At 30.5% G+C, this 20,234-nt stretch overlaps 3 protein-coding genes across 3 annotated transcripts; 1 reads left to right on the plus strand and 2 right to left on the minus strand.

Annotated features, from left to right (window-relative positions):
- Positions 1-3,504: 3,504 nt before the first annotated feature.
- HELRODRAFT_185302 (hypothetical protein) lies at positions 3,505-9,385 on the minus strand. Its single transcript, XM_009013061.1, has 7 exons — positions 9,251-9,385; positions 8,784-9,230; positions 8,496-8,532; positions 8,157-8,248; positions 7,693-7,722; positions 7,579-7,610; positions 3,505-4,174 (listed from the first exon to the last, which is right to left on the minus strand). Exons 2-7 carry the CDS (start codon positions 8,913-8,915, stop codon positions 4,099-4,101), a joined length of 399 nt encoding a protein of 132 aa, XP_009011309.1. The 5' UTR covers positions 8,916-9,230; positions 9,251-9,385; the 3' UTR covers positions 3,505-4,098.
- Positions 9,386-9,616: 231 nt separating this feature from the next.
- Positions 9,617-10,712, plus strand: HELRODRAFT_167561 (hypothetical protein; the record flags this gene model as incomplete). Its single annotated transcript, XM_009013062.1, has 3 exons — positions 9,617-9,685; positions 10,200-10,301; positions 10,575-10,712. 3 exons carry the CDS (start codon positions 9,617-9,619, stop codon positions 10,710-10,712), a joined length of 309 nt encoding a protein of 102 aa, XP_009011310.1.
- A 452-nt stretch (positions 10,713-11,164) lies between these two features.
- On the minus strand, positions 11,165-14,920 carry HELRODRAFT_190286 (hypothetical protein; the record flags this gene model as incomplete). Its single annotated transcript, XM_009013063.1, has 5 exons — positions 11,165-11,862; positions 11,942-11,965; positions 12,397-12,555; positions 12,955-13,167; positions 13,671-14,920. 5 exons carry the CDS (start codon positions 14,918-14,920, stop codon positions 11,748-11,750), a joined length of 1,761 nt encoding a protein of 586 aa, XP_009011311.1. The 3' UTR covers positions 11,165-11,747.
- Between the last annotated feature and the right edge of the window lie 5,314 nt (positions 14,921-20,234).

Below are 20,234 nucleotides of genomic sequence, written 5' to 3' on the forward strand. Positions count from 1 at the left end.
CCATGGATATAATATGGATATGGATTTATATTTATGTATCTCCATGGGTAATTCTTCAAAATAAAAAAAAAATTTAGGGTAATTTCGGTTTAAATTTTTTTACGATTTTTTACATGCGGATTTTAAGATTTATACAGTTGCTTTGAGCTGAAAGGAATTGAACAAAGTTAATAATATCAGGATTTTATTGATGTAGATAGCCTGAATTTTATAGAACTCTTTATAAACGTCTTTATTATGACTTAAGATATTATATTTATAATTTTTTTTAGTGATGGAAAAAAAAATAATTTTAGCTATTTAGTTGAATGCTGAGTGATGACATTAGACCCAGATAAATCGATGTGAAAATTTTGATGATTGACTTCGCTCCTTGATGAGTGACTGAGTCACTGAATCCAAGCAAATGATGCTGTTTTTTTGATGATATATAAAATGTTTGAAACTTTATTTGCGCTGATGTGGAAATATGACTAGATAAAGTAGTGAATTTGAGAATAAAAGTGAAAGTGAAACCAAAGTATTGAGTAAATATTCACGAATGATAATATTTGGTTAGAATTAGGATGATGAGTTGATGACTAAATTAATGTAAATATTTGTAATTGTTACTCATTAAAGTTTTTACGACTACTTTTCTAAATACTTTAACAATTTCAACACTTAAAACCGTATTTAAAAAGGCACATTACTAACATATGGTTCGTTGAACGAACCATACTTCAAATTATAATAATGATGTGTGCAGTTCGTCACGTCACCAGATTCGTCGGTTCACTTCAGTTCACAGTCTAATCTGATATATAATTTTAACAACGCATTTTCACACGCACGCACACATACAAACAGATACACGCACATATATAATTTATTTATGCTTGTTAAATCAATCAAGTAAATTTATACAGCTCAATTTCTGAAGATTTGACGGGTCTCAACCCAAAATTTGCAAAACAAACAATCATGAGAAAGTACAAAAAATAATAACAACATTAAATAAAATAAAACAAATAAAACAAAAATGAATAAAGAAAAAAGCAAACATGAAAATTCAGTGAAGAAAAAGGAATAGAATAGGATAGCGGGTTTAATTACTCTTTCACTGGTATGAAGTTATGCCCTGTAACTTTTTTTTAATTGAGTTTTAAAGTATTTGATGAATCCGTGAAGAAACGATTTTTATTAGAAAAACAATTTCACTTGTAATGACATACTTAGCAATCAAGAATGTATATCGCGTTGGTTCGAAAGGTTCGAAATAATAAAACACATTTTTATGTTCATAATTTAGTATACATTATACATGAGCAAATGTCCACTGAATAATATTAAATTAGTAATTCGTTAGTATTGAAGTAATCATAACTTAAAATGGATGCTAAAAACGACTGTTAATATTTTTTCATTTGTGTAAGAGTTGCAATGCGTTTGTAAATTTATTTCACAGTAATATTACTGTACGTTTTGTATTACTACTGGTAGTTTTAGTAGTAGTAGTATAATAATTGTAGTAGTAGCAGCAGAAGCAGCAGTAATAGCAGCAGTAGAAGTATTAGTGGTAGCATTAGAGTTGCGCGGTATATAGAGTTATATAAAGTTGTGCGGTTATATAGAGTTAATTCAGAGCTGTTAATTATGGAAGTTCAAAAATAGTTGGGATGTTAACGTTAAAACGATTATCATCTCTTTAGTGGCAATGAATACAAGTCTGGCTGAGATGCTTGTGCATCTGGCGTCGGCTTTGCTGGATGTGACGACATGGTGTTACATAGGAACGCAACGATACGTTAAACAAAGCGGCTGGGCAAACTGATGGCAAACTTTAAGAACGTGGTAAAAATTGTTTTTCTTCCATATTTTACCCTCACTATTCTTCTTCTTTTACTATTATTGTTTATATTATTGTTTATATTATTGATATTATGATAATGATAATCATGGTTAACTAGCCAAATTGAAAATTTCCATGAAACCCGTATCTGAGTCAGTTATATTATTTCTACGTGTACTGGCTGCATACGTGCTAGGAAGCTCGCACTCTTCGGCACTTTCTAGGCACACTTGGGGCAAGTTGTTTGAGTTTTTGGAGGTAAAAAATAGTTGTGATAATAATTCGGTGAAAGATTTATTGTCATGCCATTTTTTTCTTTCTATGGCAGTGCAAGCCTGGCTGAGATGCGTATGCATCTGGCCATCTAAGTTCTAATTTGTATTTGATCTGTGTACCTGTACAGTTAAATCCATTTTGCCTGTTGAATCAAAATTAGTTTCTTTTGTCATTTAACGGTTTATTCATCATCATTTTGGTTGTTGCCTACGTTCTTATGGGTTCACGTGTTCATATTCAGTTCGGCTCTGTTGACGCTGTTTTTGATAATCCAATCTGATTTATTTGATTTTTCTGTATTTATTTGACGAGGGGCTTATAATAATAAATGTTATTACTGTTTAATTTATTGACTGATCGACCAGAAATTATTAAATAAAAATATTAAAAAATCTTATTAAAAATAAATTAGTAGCGATTGCAGAGTATGTACAGACAAACACTGTTTTTATGGTATTCTTACTAACCACATACATATGTAATTAACGTTAAAAACATGTTCTGGTTTATCACAGACTTCTGGTTAAGACATTCCCCAGAAAATTTTTTTTCATAGCAGACAAACAGATTTCTCACATCCAAATTATCACTTTTCTGAAAATTTGTAAAAAGTATACAACAAAAATTTCCAATAGTTTTTTAAATGTTAATTTTTTTTAGTAGGTAGTATTCAAACAGGTCTGACAAATTCGTGAATGGTGCAAATACTAAACATTATTATATACGAAAAGAAGTCATCAATTCTCAAAACTGTTTACGATGAAACGGATATAAAGACTTTCATTGAATGTAAACGTTTCTTGAAAAAGCTACTTCGTTTCAAAGCGTAATCCTGATTGTAAAAATCCTGATTGTAAAATGTAAAGAATGTTAGCTATCAAATAACAGTAAGTTCGTTACCTAGATATCAATCAACCTCACTACTTAATGCCTACTTAACACCAGTGCAGTTAAGTTTTAACGCAGACATCTCATTTATAAAAGATGAATTTATTTCAGTTTTAACACCATTCGTCAGAAAACGAAGCACTATATGCATGGAGTGAAAAATACCTACTCATTTAATGTTGATGATATTCTCATTTAACGCAGACACGCCGCGGTGAACTACTATCGTCACGCTAAACCCTCTGAAGGTCAAAGAAAATTATTCTGAGTTATAACAATTATGATTTGACAATATTAGCAGTACCAGCATTGAAAATACACAACAATATACAAAGCATTTTTCTGTGTAGGACGATAAGCACACCCGTCTCCAATTTGGAGCAAACACAAATTCAGGTAATCTACCTAAGAGCAATTCCCATCTGAATAGACATGAAAAGAAATTTACTTAAACGTGTTTTTAAAAATTTCCACAATTTTCTAAAGAATGCAAACCAATACGACACAACTCGTATGTTCACCCTTTATTAATTAGAAATAAACGTATACATTTAACATTAACTAATTAATTAATTAACAGCATCATAAAACAGGAAGTAATTTATCATAAATTCTTAATAAGCCATCGTTGCAGTAGTAGTAGTAGTATACATAGTAACTTGTCTCAGCGTAATAATTAGCAATATATCATTGTTCTAATTGAGATTTTGATAAATACCAAAATAGGTAAAATTTAGTTAAACTGATTGAAACTACTTATTTTAAAACTTTCTTACGAAAAGCAATAATCCTTGATTATTTGTGAATCTGCTGTCATTTTACCTCATCATAACGTTGCAATTACACAAAAACGTTTTAAACATCATTTAGCTCTCGTTGGCTTACCATTATCATTATTATTATTGGTCGTATACAATAACTCAAAGTAAGTTAACATCATCAAAACGCAACATATTTAACATATTATAACATATCAATGTAAATATATATACATATATGAATATTATATTAGCATACTATAATACATATATAGTATGCGTATATATGTATGTATATACAAGACCGTATTATAATATATAGTGTAATATATGTCTTGGAAAGAGTTAAGCGGTGAAGTAGCGATAGAAAAATGCGATAGCTGCAGCTATCGCAAGCGGGATGAGCCAAGAGGTCCATGACCTGGAAAGAGAAATTATTATTATAATTATATTATTTCTATATTATTATAATTATATTATTGTTATATAATATTATTAATATAATATTATCAAATAATATGGATAATATTAATGTATACTTGAATGCAGAGCGAACTTAATAAGTGGAGATATACGTACATGAGAAAAAATAACGGTAAAAATTTTGAATCAAAAAATTCAAATGAGCATACAGAAATGAACAAATTCAGACAACACACACACACACACAAACGCGCAGAAACACGCAATGCTGACAAACACGCACGCGCACATACACACGCACAGTTTATAAAACTGAACAAACATTCAAACAAACGAACAGACAAACAGTCACGTGACCTTTAGTATTAGACGAGCAGACGTACAAAAAATTATAAGTACAAAAAATTATAATCCAAATACAACAGTGCAAACATCGACAAAACAACGCGTTACTGGCTCAATTAATTAAGTTACAAAATAAAATAATAATTTTCCAGTAAACTGTGTGTGTATTGAGAAACAGAAATGATGTAAAGACATGACGATATTAATTAGTAACAATTAATATATATGAAAAGTATAATAATAATCAAATGTTAGCATTAGCAGCAGTATTAGTGGCCACCAAAAATAATGTGGTAGTACGGACTGAAAATCTATCTGCCTACATTTTTTTAACATATTAGGTAATATGTATGCCTATCTTACGTAACATATAACTGGCAACGTAGCTAGTATCAACTACAAATTTAAAAAAAACAGGCATCTATCCACAATTAACACAAACTACTGTCTAATGAATGACATAACATAGTCGAACTATAAAAAGTTAGGCGTAAACATCTTTTTAAAGTAGCCGAATCGAAATTAATTAAACTAAATTGCATGTTGCAACAGATTCTGAGTTTCAGAATCTGATTTTCGAAAGAATGAATTAAAAGAATATGATGTTTACGCCTAACTTTTTTTTAGTTCGTTTACGTTATGTCATTCATTAGACAGTAGTTTGCGTTAAAAGAAAAGAATTCCAACATGGGCAGATGCAGGCAGGCATTCACCACACCACATCAACCAAACCAGACCAGCCACACTCACATTGTTGAAAAGATATAAATTTCTGGGTAAGGAGTGAATATGCATGTAATGCATATTCACTAAATCATAAATATCGTTTATTGCACATACACACACAGACACGTGTTTATGTGCTACATTAGACAACTGAACTATATAGGGCATCATATTAATATGAAACATAACTCTGGAACACCTCTATATCATTAAACATATCACATCACGTGGGTGAATGAGTGAGTGAAGAAATGCGTGAATGTCAGTTTTGTCACATTTGTCAGTTTTGTTCAAGTGTACAAAGTGTTGTTAATCCACTTTGTAAAAAAACAACACATGCGTAAATTCTAAATAGAAAACAATAAAAACAATGTAAGCGAGAAGCGAGAGAGGAAAGAGTAAGAGAGAGAAAGTGATAAATAAAGAGAGAGCGCTGACTGAAATTTGAGTCATTTCATACAATTAATCTCAGGATTAAGATATAATTCTATGTTAATCGCACTACAAACCTTTTAGTTTCTAAAATGCAAACAAAAAATAATTTTCTTTAAATAAATAATTTTTATATTATATTACATCAGGTTCCTGAAGTTTTCTGCTGTGCTACTGATAAAATATAGAAACGTCAACAAGAATTAATCTAGATAACATCAGAATTCTCAATTAAAATGTGAAAAAAGCATCTACAACTGACTAAAACTAATTTAGTATCTTCTGTTAATAACCATTTTGCGGGGAATTTTTTAACAAAAGAAGAAACAATCAGTAATTTATTTAGTATCTTTCGTGTTAGCTATTTTCATTAAAATACGTGTGTCTCATTACCAAAGATACTAAATGAGATACTTCACAAAAATCATAAACCATTTCTGGTTTTTACAGAAAGATATGTTCTGTTTATTCAAAGTTCCCTGGAAATATCACCCTATAAGTCCATATTAACGCAAATTAGAACTGAAGAAGATAGATACATGCTAAGCATTACAAATGTCAGTTTATAGTCTGGTAGTATTATATGTGAAAGTTTATTAATTAGCAGATCCTCTCGGCAGTATATGCCATTGAATAGAAAAAACTTTCTAATTAATGATATTATTATTATTCTTTATTATTATTATTCTTTATAATTATTATTATTATTATAGATTAACCAATACCCAAAACTTGCAGTTGAAAATTAGGTTGAGATAAGTTGATAAACAGCTCCTTTTCCCTACATAACATGTCATTCGTTAGAATGTCGTAAAATTACTATAACACATTGGTTAAACAGTGTTTCTAGGTATAATGACTTGAAAAAAAACTATTAAAAAATGCTACCCTGATATAGAAAACCATCAATTCAAAACACATTTCAAAGTTTATCACGAATACAGCTAACTTAACCATAACCACAACAGCAGATCAAATAATGGTGGCGAGCATTTTGGTGAAAAAAAGTAGAAAAAATAACACACAACCGTTTTGTTAATAAAATTAATTACGAATTAATTACAAAGAAAAATCTTCGACTTGAATAGACAAATAAGCGTAAATGAGAATTAAGGTGAATAAAAATGCTATAGCAATACCATCATAAAAACAAAACTCTCAAATTATCATAGATATTATTTTTCAAAAATTGAATGTTATATTATAAAATTAACAGAAGTTAATCTTAAAACCTCAGGATGGAAAAATACTAGAAACGTTACGAATAAACATGGAACAATATTACAAAATATTTCTCTTGGTGCGAGCTAGACGGCACATTGAATAAATAACATTCTTAACACAGATTGTAAAAAAAATGTTAGCTCCTTTTGAAAAAATTAAAATAAGTAAACTTGACAAATTTAGAGATTTGTTTGAGTTGGTTGAAAAAACATACCATAAAGCATTCAGAAAATGTTAAATAATAATACACTGAATACTGAACACCTAACAGATAAATAGAAAACACCATATAAATTAGTAATGAATAAAAGTTAAATTAAATACAGAAGAAATAGAAAAACGTGGTAATAATAATAAAAAGTGGTCTAAACTATGCAAAAAATGTTAAATAATACATTCAACACCAAAAAACACGTAAAATAAAGATATATTAATACAATGATTTAGTTAATAACAAAACTACGTTTGATTTGTAATTGTTATTAGTATAGTAATAGTAATTATTAACAATAGATGGAGTAACAAGAAAATCAGTAATGTATAAAGGTTAACTTAAGTATTAAACAAAAAAAACTATAATAGAGTAGTAATAATAGAGTAACAAAAAAATTAGTAGCAAATAAAAATTAAATTAAGTATTAAACAAAAAAAACTATATATATATTCAAGACTCACGTTTCATTGGACGGTGCACCCACAAGGCTGGCCTTATCAATATAGTAGCATTATTTTCAAATTGCATTATCAATTTTATCATTTTATCAATTCTTTCAATTGAAATTTACTCACCGAGCCTGATTTCTCCTTTTCTCTATCGCTCTATTTTTAAAAGAAATGAATAAAATTGTTTAGTTACCATAATGAAATAGAGAAATTATTAATTAATTAACATATAATCAAAAAAATAATAATTATAAAGATGATTTTCAAAAAAGAAGCTAAGATATCCGATAAATATAAAATTTAAGAATGCTTAAACGAAACAGATAAGAACAACTGTTTTTCTGACACCTTACCAGAGCTCATTTTACATTATCAAGTGTCTCATTTCATAAACTAGGACATAGTTCTAGTTAACAAAAATCCCAAATCTTAAATTATCCTAAATTACACCTCATGTGAATAAATTACAAACATTAAAACAGATTTGAATCTCACATAGTCAAATGAAAAAATATTTTAATTTGAAAAAGAAAATTATTTCAATTTAGCAGTGAAGTTAAACTTGAACTGATGTCGTCACGCACACACACCTCATGTAAGGTTCCAATTTTATACTGTTTCATCATTTCTTTGGCATCTGTTGAATGGCCTACATCTTCGAATGCTTCTGACGCAAAGGAACCTATTGAATTTCCAAAAAACAATATATTATTGTTGAGTAAACTTTAATCTTGAGCAATTTTTAAAAATGTAAAAATACAATTTATAATTTATGAAACTATATATATATATATATATATATATATAAGATCTGAGAAAAGAAAAAACTATAGCTATACTTATATTTTATTTTATATTTATATGAATAAATTACAACATAAAACTTATATATAATTAATAATTTTTCAAACAGAAAAAAGTGAACAGACCAGCTTGCTCCAACAGAACTTCTTCACCCCCAGGGTGCTGGGATGCAATAATAAAAAAAATTAAATTTAAAAATATAAAATGAAAATATTTTGTAATAAGTTTGTAATGCTATCTCAGTAAAATAAACTGAATCCCAAAACAAAAGTTATAACAGGATCCCACCATCAATTGGCAACAAACAAACAAAATAACAAACAAACAAACAAACAAACAAACAAACAAACAGACAGACACACAAACAAAGCCCGTGGCAGGCACACAAACATAAAGACGATAAAGGCACCCACCTCCTCGAGAAATGGCGTAACGTCATAGACATCATTGTGGATGATGATCCAGCAAGACTTTGAGTTGTTGTGTGACTTCACATCAGCCAATTTGTAAATTTTAGTGCTGTCTCCGCTAACGTTTTTAGACATTTTTATGATTCGAAAAAATTAACTAATTAAAAAATAAATTAGCGATAATAAGTTTCGTGAATAATTGAAATTTATTTTTGTCTGTTTAAACGCTGTTGTCTCTTACGCCAGATTTTCAACCATTACACAACACCCAACAAAGACTGTTGTGAACTTTGAACAAAGAATCGAAATTTTTAACAGGTGCTTGGTAAATTCTAAAATATAAAATATTTTGTAACTATTTAGTTTACATAATGTTATAAATGCTAAAAATTAATAAATTTCAAACATATTTATTTTTCAAATAATGTTCTAAAATAACATGTATTTAATTTTTATCATTATTTAATTTAATTCCAAGTTTATCAATGGCTAAATAACACTTAAAACACATATTAATAAAAAATTCAGAACTAAACAAACTTAACTAACAATTTTCATTAAAAATTACTATTTAAACGCTAATTTGTCTCCGGAATCACGGGATTTTCTCGTGATATTTCATGCACGAACATATGAATGTATGGTATGTGGGCCTGGCATCATATGACCGGCCATTCATTGTTTGTCTTTCTTGGCTGGGCTCGTCTCTTTGTTTGTGATCCATTGTCATCTTCTGCTTGTATAAATAAGCCTTGCTGTATTCTCTAGAAAGGAGAGTTCTCGCTTTCATATTTCACAATTATTGTTTTTATCTTTGAAAGTTTAATCATTTCATAATGCCTTTGTGCGGTGGAACTTCGGATGTTAAGCCTGCTGGTGCTGATGTACAAGCGGTCGTGGATAAGGTAGGTTGGCCACTGCAAACTTTTGTTTTGTAATTCAGTAACCTTATTTTATTTTATTTCAATTTTTCTATTTCTGCAATCTACATATTAACTTAACATATAATAATATAATATCTATTCTATTCCATGACAAATATGCTAATATTATTGATATTTATAATTTATTTATATTTCGATGATTTGCCATTTCAATAAAATTAAACAAACACTACAGATTTTTAAAAATAAGACTGAATTTATAAATTTTTAATTTAGCAATAATCTATGTTCAAAAACTGAAATTATGGTGTTATATTGATTATTATTATAATTATAAGTTTTAATTATAATTTTTAATTATATTCTTTTGGGTTCTCGGCATTTACTTTTTTACATTTCATATATGTTTCTATTCCAATTACTAAGCCATTTGCATTTGCACACTAAGGATAAGCAATCAATTTCCTGGTTGTTGATTTAAAAATTAAAATTTCATAAAAAAAAAAATATTTCAAATTTTTCTTATTCATTTCAGGTTAGGCATCATGTTGAGAACAAAATGAACAAGAACTTCAAGGAATTCACAGCGATCCACTTCTCTTCACAAGTTGTTGCTGGCACCAATTATTTTGTTAAGGTGAGCTGTCAAATATGCAGATTTCAGATCATTAATTATATTATATCTTTCAATAAATATTACATTTACAATAGTATTTTTTATCTAAATAGAAACATAATTATTGCTTACCAGTTATAACCTTCTAATGTAAATGTGCAACCGACAAACTGCATGAAATAATTAAAAAACAACTTTTAAATTGAGAATTGATTATTAATTTAAAAAATACCAAGAGCGTATTATTCATTGTTCACTCTAATGCTAATGATTAAATTGGAATAATCGAACCAGGTTCATGGAGGAGATGAGGAATACCTCCACCTGAGAATTTTTGTTCCCCTGCCATGCCATGGGACAGAGCCAGAACTGCATGGTGTTGAATACCCCAAGGCCATGTCCGATAAAATTGAGTACTTCAACTCTAATTAAGCCTTTGTGAAAGACTTAACAACGTTGATCATGAATACTCATGCTTGCCTTTATTACTATGATTATGATTCAAGAGATTTTTTATGTTTAGTTTATTAGCCCAGGTTTGGGCACCTTTGTGTTAGAAATGTTATGAAAAACATGTCTTTTATGTTAAATATTAACACAAATTTAAAATGTTTTGTTGTGACTAACTACATAGAAATGAAAAAAAATTAACTGGAATACGAATGTGACTGTCCTTGTGATCATTGTGTCATTGCGTGAGAAACCCTTTCACTGAAGCTATCGCCTCAAACATTGCACCATTTTGCTTATATGTATATACATGTGTTTGTGTGTGTATGCCGTTAGCCAAATGAGAAATTGCTTGAATTTGCTTAGCAATCAATCATGGAGTCAAAATGAGTTAATAAAATTTTGAAATTGAAGAAGGCATGCGGCAATTTTTGAGGGGACCGTTTGAAACGTTTTTCATTTTTCGATCGAAACTTCATTTATTTATCCATCTAAATAAAATTGTACCAATAATTTTCCTAATAATGATGACAAGTAAAAAAGGAATCGCTAAGTTCCTTTTTTCAAAATAAGAATGGAATGGTTGATTGTTTTCTCCAATGAACTGAGCACAACGTGACACATGGATCTGAAGAATGATCGATTAGATGAATAACTCGAGTTATGGAAAAGCGGAATGTATGAACAAAAACTAAGAGTACGTCCGAGAAACACAACTTAGAATGAAATGAAAATAGGAGGATCAATTGAAAAATATTTACAAATATATTAAAATAAATATTAAAAATATTAATACGCACAAGAATTCACGATCAAATGTACACAGGTGTGCATTGAAACGGTCTACATCACATACACAAAAACGTACACAACAAAAATCTTGATACATTGCTCGCAATATCAACAAGATAACTTGAGTTATGGACAAAAAACTGAACCAATACAATGGTGAGAAGTGTTAAGGATGATAAAAATGATATCGATGATAATACAAATTAGATTAATGATAATTTTAGGTTAAGATGTCTTTTCTTCTTCGTCCTCATCTGGAGGGTAACATGACGGGTTCTCCCCTCTCCTCTGTAAGATCTTCAAATCCACTCGTCTGCCAATGTCTCTCTCGTCGTATACCTACAACAGGAGGAAAACAGATTCACATCTCATGATTGTATGTTCAATCGAGATTGGCTGGAAACTAAAAAAAACTAACTTGTCCAACATGGTCAAACCCGTATCTGAAAGGTGTATGCATAAAATAAGATCTATAATGTCGAGAGACTGCTTGGAAACGAGATATTATTAAATCACACGACAAACGATTTTTTCAAATCAACAAGTAAACTATAAATAAAAATTTGATTTATTGAATATAATTTAAAAAATAACAATAGAATATCTGTTGCTCAGTATCTAAAGAAACTATGGTCATCTATAAATATCAAATTGAATTAGAAAATATGAAACGTAAAACGTTCACAAGGTTTACAACTATTGACTGACACCAACATGTTAGAAAAAAATCATTATTTATAAAAAGTAACGAAATGAAAATTACATAAGAATAACAATTCAAAATAAAATTATAATTTCTACATAATCAGCAACCAAATTAAAAAACACCAAAAAACGAACCTTTAAACACCAAAAACGACAAAAAACACCAAACCTCCTGACAGAGAACGGAAAGGAGTTAGGCCATCTATCACACGAAACACTATCGGAACAGTAAGCGTATGAGACAACCTTTGGCCAGAGATGAGTCTGCAGGAAGCTCATGTCGCTGAAATACTTGGAGGAAAGCCCTCGCATCATGTCGATCCAAGAACTGGGTACATGTGCATTGGGTGCATGCTTATGCATTACATTTTAATAAGTCACGCATTACATTACAATTCATTTCAATTTACAATGTCCATAGTTTAAATGTCTTACTGATTAAACAAATATGACAATCTGTTTATTAAGAAAGAACAAAAGATAGAATATATATAAGTAAATTTTTCCTTTGATAAATATAGTCAACAGAGATATATTTGTATATCATCATGAACTTTACATTATATTACGTCATCTGTAAAGAAGTAAAACAACACTACAATTATGCAAGTAACAATATGGCAAACTGCCTCTAAGAACATTGATTCATCTCTAATGAATCACTCGCTCACTAACTCACTCACTCACTCACTAACTCACTCACTCACTCACTGATATATTCACTAACCTCCTAATGATGTTCCTCAACTTCTTGGCCATACCACCCCAAAGCCCACCAGACACCGAGTACCCAACGTGACTCGGGTGATCACGAATGCAGTGGAATGCCTGCCCCGAAATCATCCAGGCCTCCACACTTTTGTAATCCCTTTCCGTCAGTCTCGAATCGGAATCTCGCACTATGAATCTGTCCACTGTTGGATCATCTGCAACCAGAAACCTGTATGAATGGGTACATTTTTTTTTATTATCCTTTAAAAAATCAGGATCTGACAGACGCTGAAACTGAAACAGTAGTATAAAATGGTAACGAAAAATAGTAAATTACTAAAATACTAACGGAGAAAAAAATGTTTAAAAATGAAAAGTATTGAAAATACATGTTGTCGTCATGTTATGTATTGTAATGTTGTCAGGTAATGTATGGGGTTGTTTCAACGAGAATAGAGTAGATGAATTCTTTTATTGTGTCTACGTATTTAATATGAATGTACTCCCTCTACAATAATATATCAGTTAGGAGCAACTAAAAATATACTATCACCGATAACGAGATCAACACGAAAAAAGAACAACTACAATGGGGCATCTTAATAAAAATGCAACTGTAGCAAAAAATAATCTAGACAGAAAATAAAATCAATTCACTTAAAATCGAAAAAGAGAGCAATAACTCAATAAAAGAAAGAAAGAAACAAAGATAAATAAAAAAACAAAAGACACCTCCACATCATGGGAGGTAAAAAATCCTCCTCAGGCTCGATGAAGTGCAAGTCAGCACCAAGATCTTGCAACGCATCAAGAACCTTTTGAGGTACCAACCCGTACCTAGGACTTTTCATCGCGTGCGACTCCACGTAAACCCTCAACTTCCAACCTGGAAAATTCTGTTTGATCAGACGGGCGTTCTTCAGAGTTCCTGTTAAATATTTCATCTCTGATCCGTACAGAGACATCGAGACTATTTTTATTTCACTGCCAAATGTTGAGATGTTCCGAGGGACTAGGTTACCATAAAGAATTTCAGATCTGGTCATATCTTTACGACTTTTTGAGCCGGTCAATCGGTGGTCAATAATGTTTAACTTTTCTTGATAGTTGTAATCCGATGAGTCCTTATCATGACGATCAGATTTTTCATCCTCACCATAATTATTACCGCCATTATTTCTGGTAATTTCAAAATTGTTTTTGGCATCTTCAGTGCGAGAAATTTGTTTCTTTGTAGGTAGGGGAGCATTAAAATCATACAGTAGACTTTCATCAACCTCAGCAAATGCCATCCTATCGACATTCATGTTGACATTATTTGGATTGCTATTGTATTTTAGTCTTTTATTTTTAACTTTTGACTGTTTTTCAAACTTTAATCTGTGGTTTGGAATTTTATCAATGATGTTTGAAGTTTCATTTTTTTTAATTAATAATTTTGCTGTTGTTAAATAATTTCTGAAAAGTGACACTGAGTTTAAATGACTAAAACCTTTAAAAGAAACACGAGATTCTATCTTACTTTCCACAGTAACATTGTAAATTGAATCTGTTGTCATACTTCTAGTGAGAAAAAGGTTTTGCAGAAAGTTTTTCTCTAAACTGTCACGATCAGTGTATAAATTCTTCATCCTTTTCACAGAACGCTTGAAAACTGTAGCACGTTTTATATTTAGATAGGTAGTAGTAGCAGTAGTAGCAATGTTTGATCCGAAGCTAGTGGTGGTGGTTTCAGCTATTTCGGCAGCATCAGTCGAATTTTTCAATTTTGTTTTTTTCTCTTTGTCATCCAAACCTTGCTTGTGCATCCTGTAGCCATGAAATAAATTCCTTGCATTGCCAAATGATTTCAAAGGTTTATGACCTTCTATTACAGTCATAGAGTTTCCATAGTTGGGGTGTTGATAAAAATACCAGAAGTGTATTGAGAAGATAGTCACAAGCAGTATGAAAATAATCAACACACGTTTTCTCAACTTCATCTTGTCACTTTGTTCATCTAGAAAGAAAAATAAATATATAGAAATTATTAAATATGCACTCAATTAACAATAAAAAAATTTAATTGTTATATATTTTTCATCATAAATAAGTTTTGACTATAATAATTCAATGATATAAAAGCAAATTATTAATTAATAATAATAATTAATTTTTAATAAATTAGAAAAATTATCTCCTGGCATCATATTAAAATTAAATACTTTTAAATAGTAAATAGCTAATAAGTGGTCATAAAACTTATACCATTATAACATATAATATATGCCATATGTAGTAGTAAAAACAATGAATGATAATCTTATTAATTATTAATTAAATTATTAATTTTTATTAATGATTCATTTCAAAAATGATATATAAATTATAATCCTAATTAACCTAGCATACACAATCGCATGCTGAAAATGGCATTTTAGATTTTAATTGATACGCGGCTTCTCTAACAACAGCTAACACATTTTGAATCCAAAATAAAAAATTGAATTAATTTAAAAACCGATTAAAAACGCTTTGAGCGATAATCGATTTTGAAATTAATTAGTAACCTGTGTTTAGCATAGCGCACCAGATTAGTTTGATGTTTGACATTCAACCACAACAAAAACTGAACACCTGGACCATATAATTAGAATAAATATAACGGCCTTCGCTCATTTTTGACGGTCGAACAAGGAGCTTACTTCCGGAGGGAAATTGGAGGGTGATTTTTTTTAATATATGTAATTGTAAAACAAAATAGTTCTATTCAATGAGTATAGGGATATTGTTACATTTATTTTAGTGTGAAGTTAATTTGAAAATAAACCTGTGAAAAGATGCATCAGAAATTTTCTCATTTCTATTTATTATTAATGCAATTTTTAATGCAACAGGTAGGCATGTTTGTGAATAGCTATGAAAATGAAAATTATTGTATCTGACATGAAAATTAGTACAGAAACAAAAACGAAAGAATAAATGACAATATAAAAATTTAAACATTGATTGAAAGAGTTTATTCTAATAATATGGTATGGGCAATTCGTTGCGAGGAAATCGTTGGAGGAAATGGTGTCAACAGTAGTTATTTTACTGCCTGGTAGTTAATCAGCCGGTATAAAGGTTATATTCAATTCCTATCAAATAAATTTGACAAAATATACACAGGCAGAACTAAATAAACAAATAGACATATAGTTATAATACATTTATAATGTTGTATTTACACATTCAAATTGTACAATTGTGTTATGGTGTAGTCTCAAATTATTTTAAATTCTCTCAGAAAATTTTAAACGTTTTACTACACTATATATACCAGTTATTTTTATCAACAATTTAAAAATTTTATCAATAATTAAAAAAAAATTTCAAATTGATTTCATTGCGATATCACTAATGATTTTTGCGACCTGACTGATTAAAAAGCATCAAAGAAAGTTAAAATAGGATGGAGAATTTGTTATATTGGGATATTCGTTTAAAAAGCGAGCAAAATTTTAATATAAAAGCGCTTATAAATCTATGCATATTGGCTCAGCTTGGCTTGGCTCGGCTTGGAATCGGATGTTAAGCAAGGTGTGGTCTTATACTATTTTGAATTCTCCCCGCAAAATTTGAACTGCGTGCGTACATATATAGTAATGGCTACTGTTGTTTTTTATAATGAATTTATGCATATTGGCTCAGCTTGGCTTGGCTCGGCTTGGAATCGGATGTTAAGCAAGGTGTGGTCTTAAACTATTTTGAATTCTCCCCGAAAAATTTGAACTGCGTGCGTACATATATAGTAATGGCTACTGTTGTTTTTTATAATGAATTTATGCATATTGGCTCAGCTTGGCTTGGCTCGTCTTGGAATTGGATGTTAAGCAAGGTGTGGTCTCAAACAATTTCGAATTCTCCCCGAAAAATTTGAGCTGCGTGCTTACATATATAGCACTGATTACTGTTGCTTTTATAATGAATTTTTATTATATATATATATATATAAAGTGACTGGAATCCATGTATACAAATAATTAAATTATATTATATTAGATTATGTTTATATGAAAAGCAATATAGCAGATTCAACCAGCCAACCAGAAAGTTTCGAAGGCGTTCGTTCGATGACTTCAATTTAGTACGGTTAGCGTTTTGGTTAAGACTGTATAATAGTGTAGTACATACATTAAATAAGTTTTTTATTGATGTGAATGATTGAAATGATGAAAATGTATGGTTGAAACGAGTATAAATAGGAGCTGAAAAAACGTTGAAATCAGATCAGGCATTTCTGCCTCGCTCGACTCGGAGTGCCTGATCTCATTTTTTTGTATTTATATTTTTGTAATTTATTTATTTTTATTTAATTTTATTTTATATAGAGTTATATAGAGTTATATAGAGTTATATAGAGTTATATAGAGTTTGCATGTCTGTGGTTTGTGTGTTTGTATGTTGTATTTTTTTATATTTTAGGTGGGTTCTTTAGCGGTTGCTCATACATACATCATGTTTGTTTGTGTGGTAGTATTTTATGTTCTGTTTTACTCCTTTTTCTCTTTCTTCATGAGTCTTGAGTTAAGTTAATGAAGCATAGGTAGGTGAGGTAAAAATTAATTTATTATATAGGTAGGCTAGGGCATAAGGTAATTTAGTTACATAGGTAGGTTAGGGACTCCTATACTTTTACTCTACTTGGTGGTGTGATTTTTGTTTTGTGTTTTTTTTTTGTTTTGTTTCACATCATACATTCAGCAGGTACGCGATGGTTCCTGGTTTTAGTGGGATTTTTATTGATTGAATGTGGTAGTATGCATGGTTATATAGAGTTATATAGAGTTATATAGAGTTATATAGAGTTATATAGAGTTATATAGAGTTATATAGAGTTATATAGAGTTATATAGAGTTATATAGAGTTATATAGAGTTATATAGAGTTATATAGAGTTAATAGAGTTATATAGAGTTATATAGAGTTATATAGAGTTATATAGAGTTATATAGAGTTATATAGAGTTATATAGAGTTATATAGAGTTATATAGAGTTATATAGAGTTATATAGAGTTATATAGAGTTATATAGAGTTATATAGAGTTATATAGAGTTATATAGAGTTATATAGAGTTATATAGAGTTATATAGAGTTATATAGAGTTATATAGAGTTATATAGAGTTATATAGAGTTATATAGAGTTATATAGAGTTATATAGAGTTATATAGAGTTATATAGAGTTATATAAAGCATAAATCCTATATAGATACCGTTCTTTGCGGTTCTTTTCTTTGCCGACCGGTCTGCTTCTTTGCGTTTCTCTTTTTTCATTTAAATTAATTAAATAAATAAGATTTGTCCATTCATCTAGGTTCATTCAGGTTCATTCATTCAGGTTATAGCCTCCAGAGGAGTTCGTCGTGGAGGATCAGAATGGTTGTGATGTCACCCTACGTTCAACCTTAACCCTAACTTCCGACTTTACGGTTTCTTAACGGTTTCTTTTTTTGCCAGTTTGCTGGCTTTTCCGGCTGGTGGATTTCACCGCGGCTCGTTTCTCTATTTTCATTAAAGTTAATTAATTAAATAGGATTTTTTCATTTCATTCAGGTTGAAGCTTCCAGAGGAGTTCATCATGGAAGATGTCAGGCTACGTTCGTTCATTCAGTGGCAAAGAATACCTGCCTGACTGGGATACGTTTTCTTCTTTTTTTCTGTAATTTAACATTAAGTAGGAATGCTCACACGCACACACACGCATACACAATTACATTAAGTAGCTATATAGGTAGGTTAGATAGGCATAATTTTAATTGTAGGTAGGATAGATAGGGAGCATCCAACACTAATGTAGTTGAATAGGTAGGCAGCGTAAGTTTATCTCTTCTATTTTATCTTGCACCCACATTACACGCACCAGCGTATTACACACACACACAAATACATACATAAACACATATGTTAGTATTTGAGCGTAATTTTATTTTCATTACACATTCTAATTTATTATTACTAAGGTTGAGAGTAATTTAATTTCATTGGTAGTTAAGAGCAATAACGTAATTCTAGGAAAAATATTGTAATGTAAATTAAAACGCTGTAAGTGTATTGATAGGTAGGTTAATTGTTAAGTTTTACATTATCATTATTAAGTTGGAGCCCAAGGCATTACGTAGGTGGTGGGGTGGGTGCCGAAAGGCCAATGAATTGGGCTCTTGAGTTTTGTAATTTTAGGTAAGCTAGGACCGTAATGTAATGAATAGGTAGGTTAAGGCTACGTTGTAACACATACTCATTAATAGATTTAGGGTTTAAGTTTTATATTATTATTACTAAGTTGGAGCCCAAGGCATTACGTAGGTGGTGGGGTGGGTGCCGAAAGGCCAATGAATTGGGCTCTTGAGTTTTGTAATTTTAGGTAAGCTAGGGCTTAATTGTAATGAATAGGTAAGTTGAGGGTACGATAGCCGATAGACTCTGAATTTCGAAGTCTGTTGTCAGAGGTAAGTCTTGGCGGCCAGTGGTGAACCGGCAATGGTTTACTATCCGGACGGCAATGGTTTACTATCTGCACGGTAATGATTTACTATGCGGCATGGCCATAGTCTACTACCCGCACGGCTTCCGGACGGCAAATGGTTTACTATCCGCAAGGCAGTAGTCTACTATCCGCACGGCAATGGTTTACTATCCGGTGCCCTGGCTGTCGGTGAACCTCTGTGCAAGGAGGGAGAATGAAGGGGAACTTTCGACTATCGTACCATTAACAATTTATTATAAATTAGTTAAGGTAATTGAATAGGTAGATAGGATTATTTTTATTAAGCAATTTAAGATGCAGGCACCGCTAAGCTTTCTAGTGAGAATTTTCTCTTTCTCCATTCCACGGGCTGTGTTTCAACAACAATCTCGAGGAGGACCGGCACCAGTTTTGGAGGACAACGCAGGAAACGGAAGGCACTCATCATTTTGCCTTTGTCGAATGGACGACGGTAAGTTTTTTTTTACATTTTACTCTCTTTATTATTTTCAAATATTATTTATTTGCCATTATTTCCATTTTATAATTTTTTGCTTCTAAGATTCTAACATTCAATTACTACTAAGCTAATAAAAATAACTTGTCTACAGACTGATGAGAGGTGGGCAGTGGTGGGCGTCAGCACGTTTCAGATGGTGGTCTCATGATGATCGTTCCGATAACAACTCGAAGAAAACAACAACGACGATTTTTGAAGTATGGTTTAGTTTCGTTGTTTTTATTTTTTTTCATTCATTCATTTTGTCACACAATCTTTCATTCATCCATTAATTGACTCATTCTATTC

The sequence above is a fragment of the Helobdella robusta genome (assembly GCF_000326865.2).
Source record: "Helobdella robusta unplaced genomic scaffold HELROscaffold_11, whole genome shotgun sequence".
In the NCBI taxonomy this organism is placed as follows: Eukaryota; Metazoa; Annelida; class Clitellata; order Rhynchobdellida; family Glossiphoniidae; genus Helobdella; species Helobdella robusta.

Coding starts and splice junctions, on each gene's coding strand:
- HELRODRAFT_185302 (XM_009013061.1), bottom strand. CDS start 8,915: ATGTCTAAAAACGTTAGCGGAGACAGCACTAAAATTTACAAATTGGCT. Junction 8,249..8,495: donor AGTTCTGTTGGAGCAAGCTG/GTCTGTTCACTT, acceptor GAAATTCAATAG/GTTCCTTTGCGTCAGAAGCA. Junction 7,723..8,156: donor AAATTGGAACCTTACATGAG/GTGTGTGTGCGT, acceptor TTTTAAAAATAG/AGCGATAGAGAAAAGGAGAA.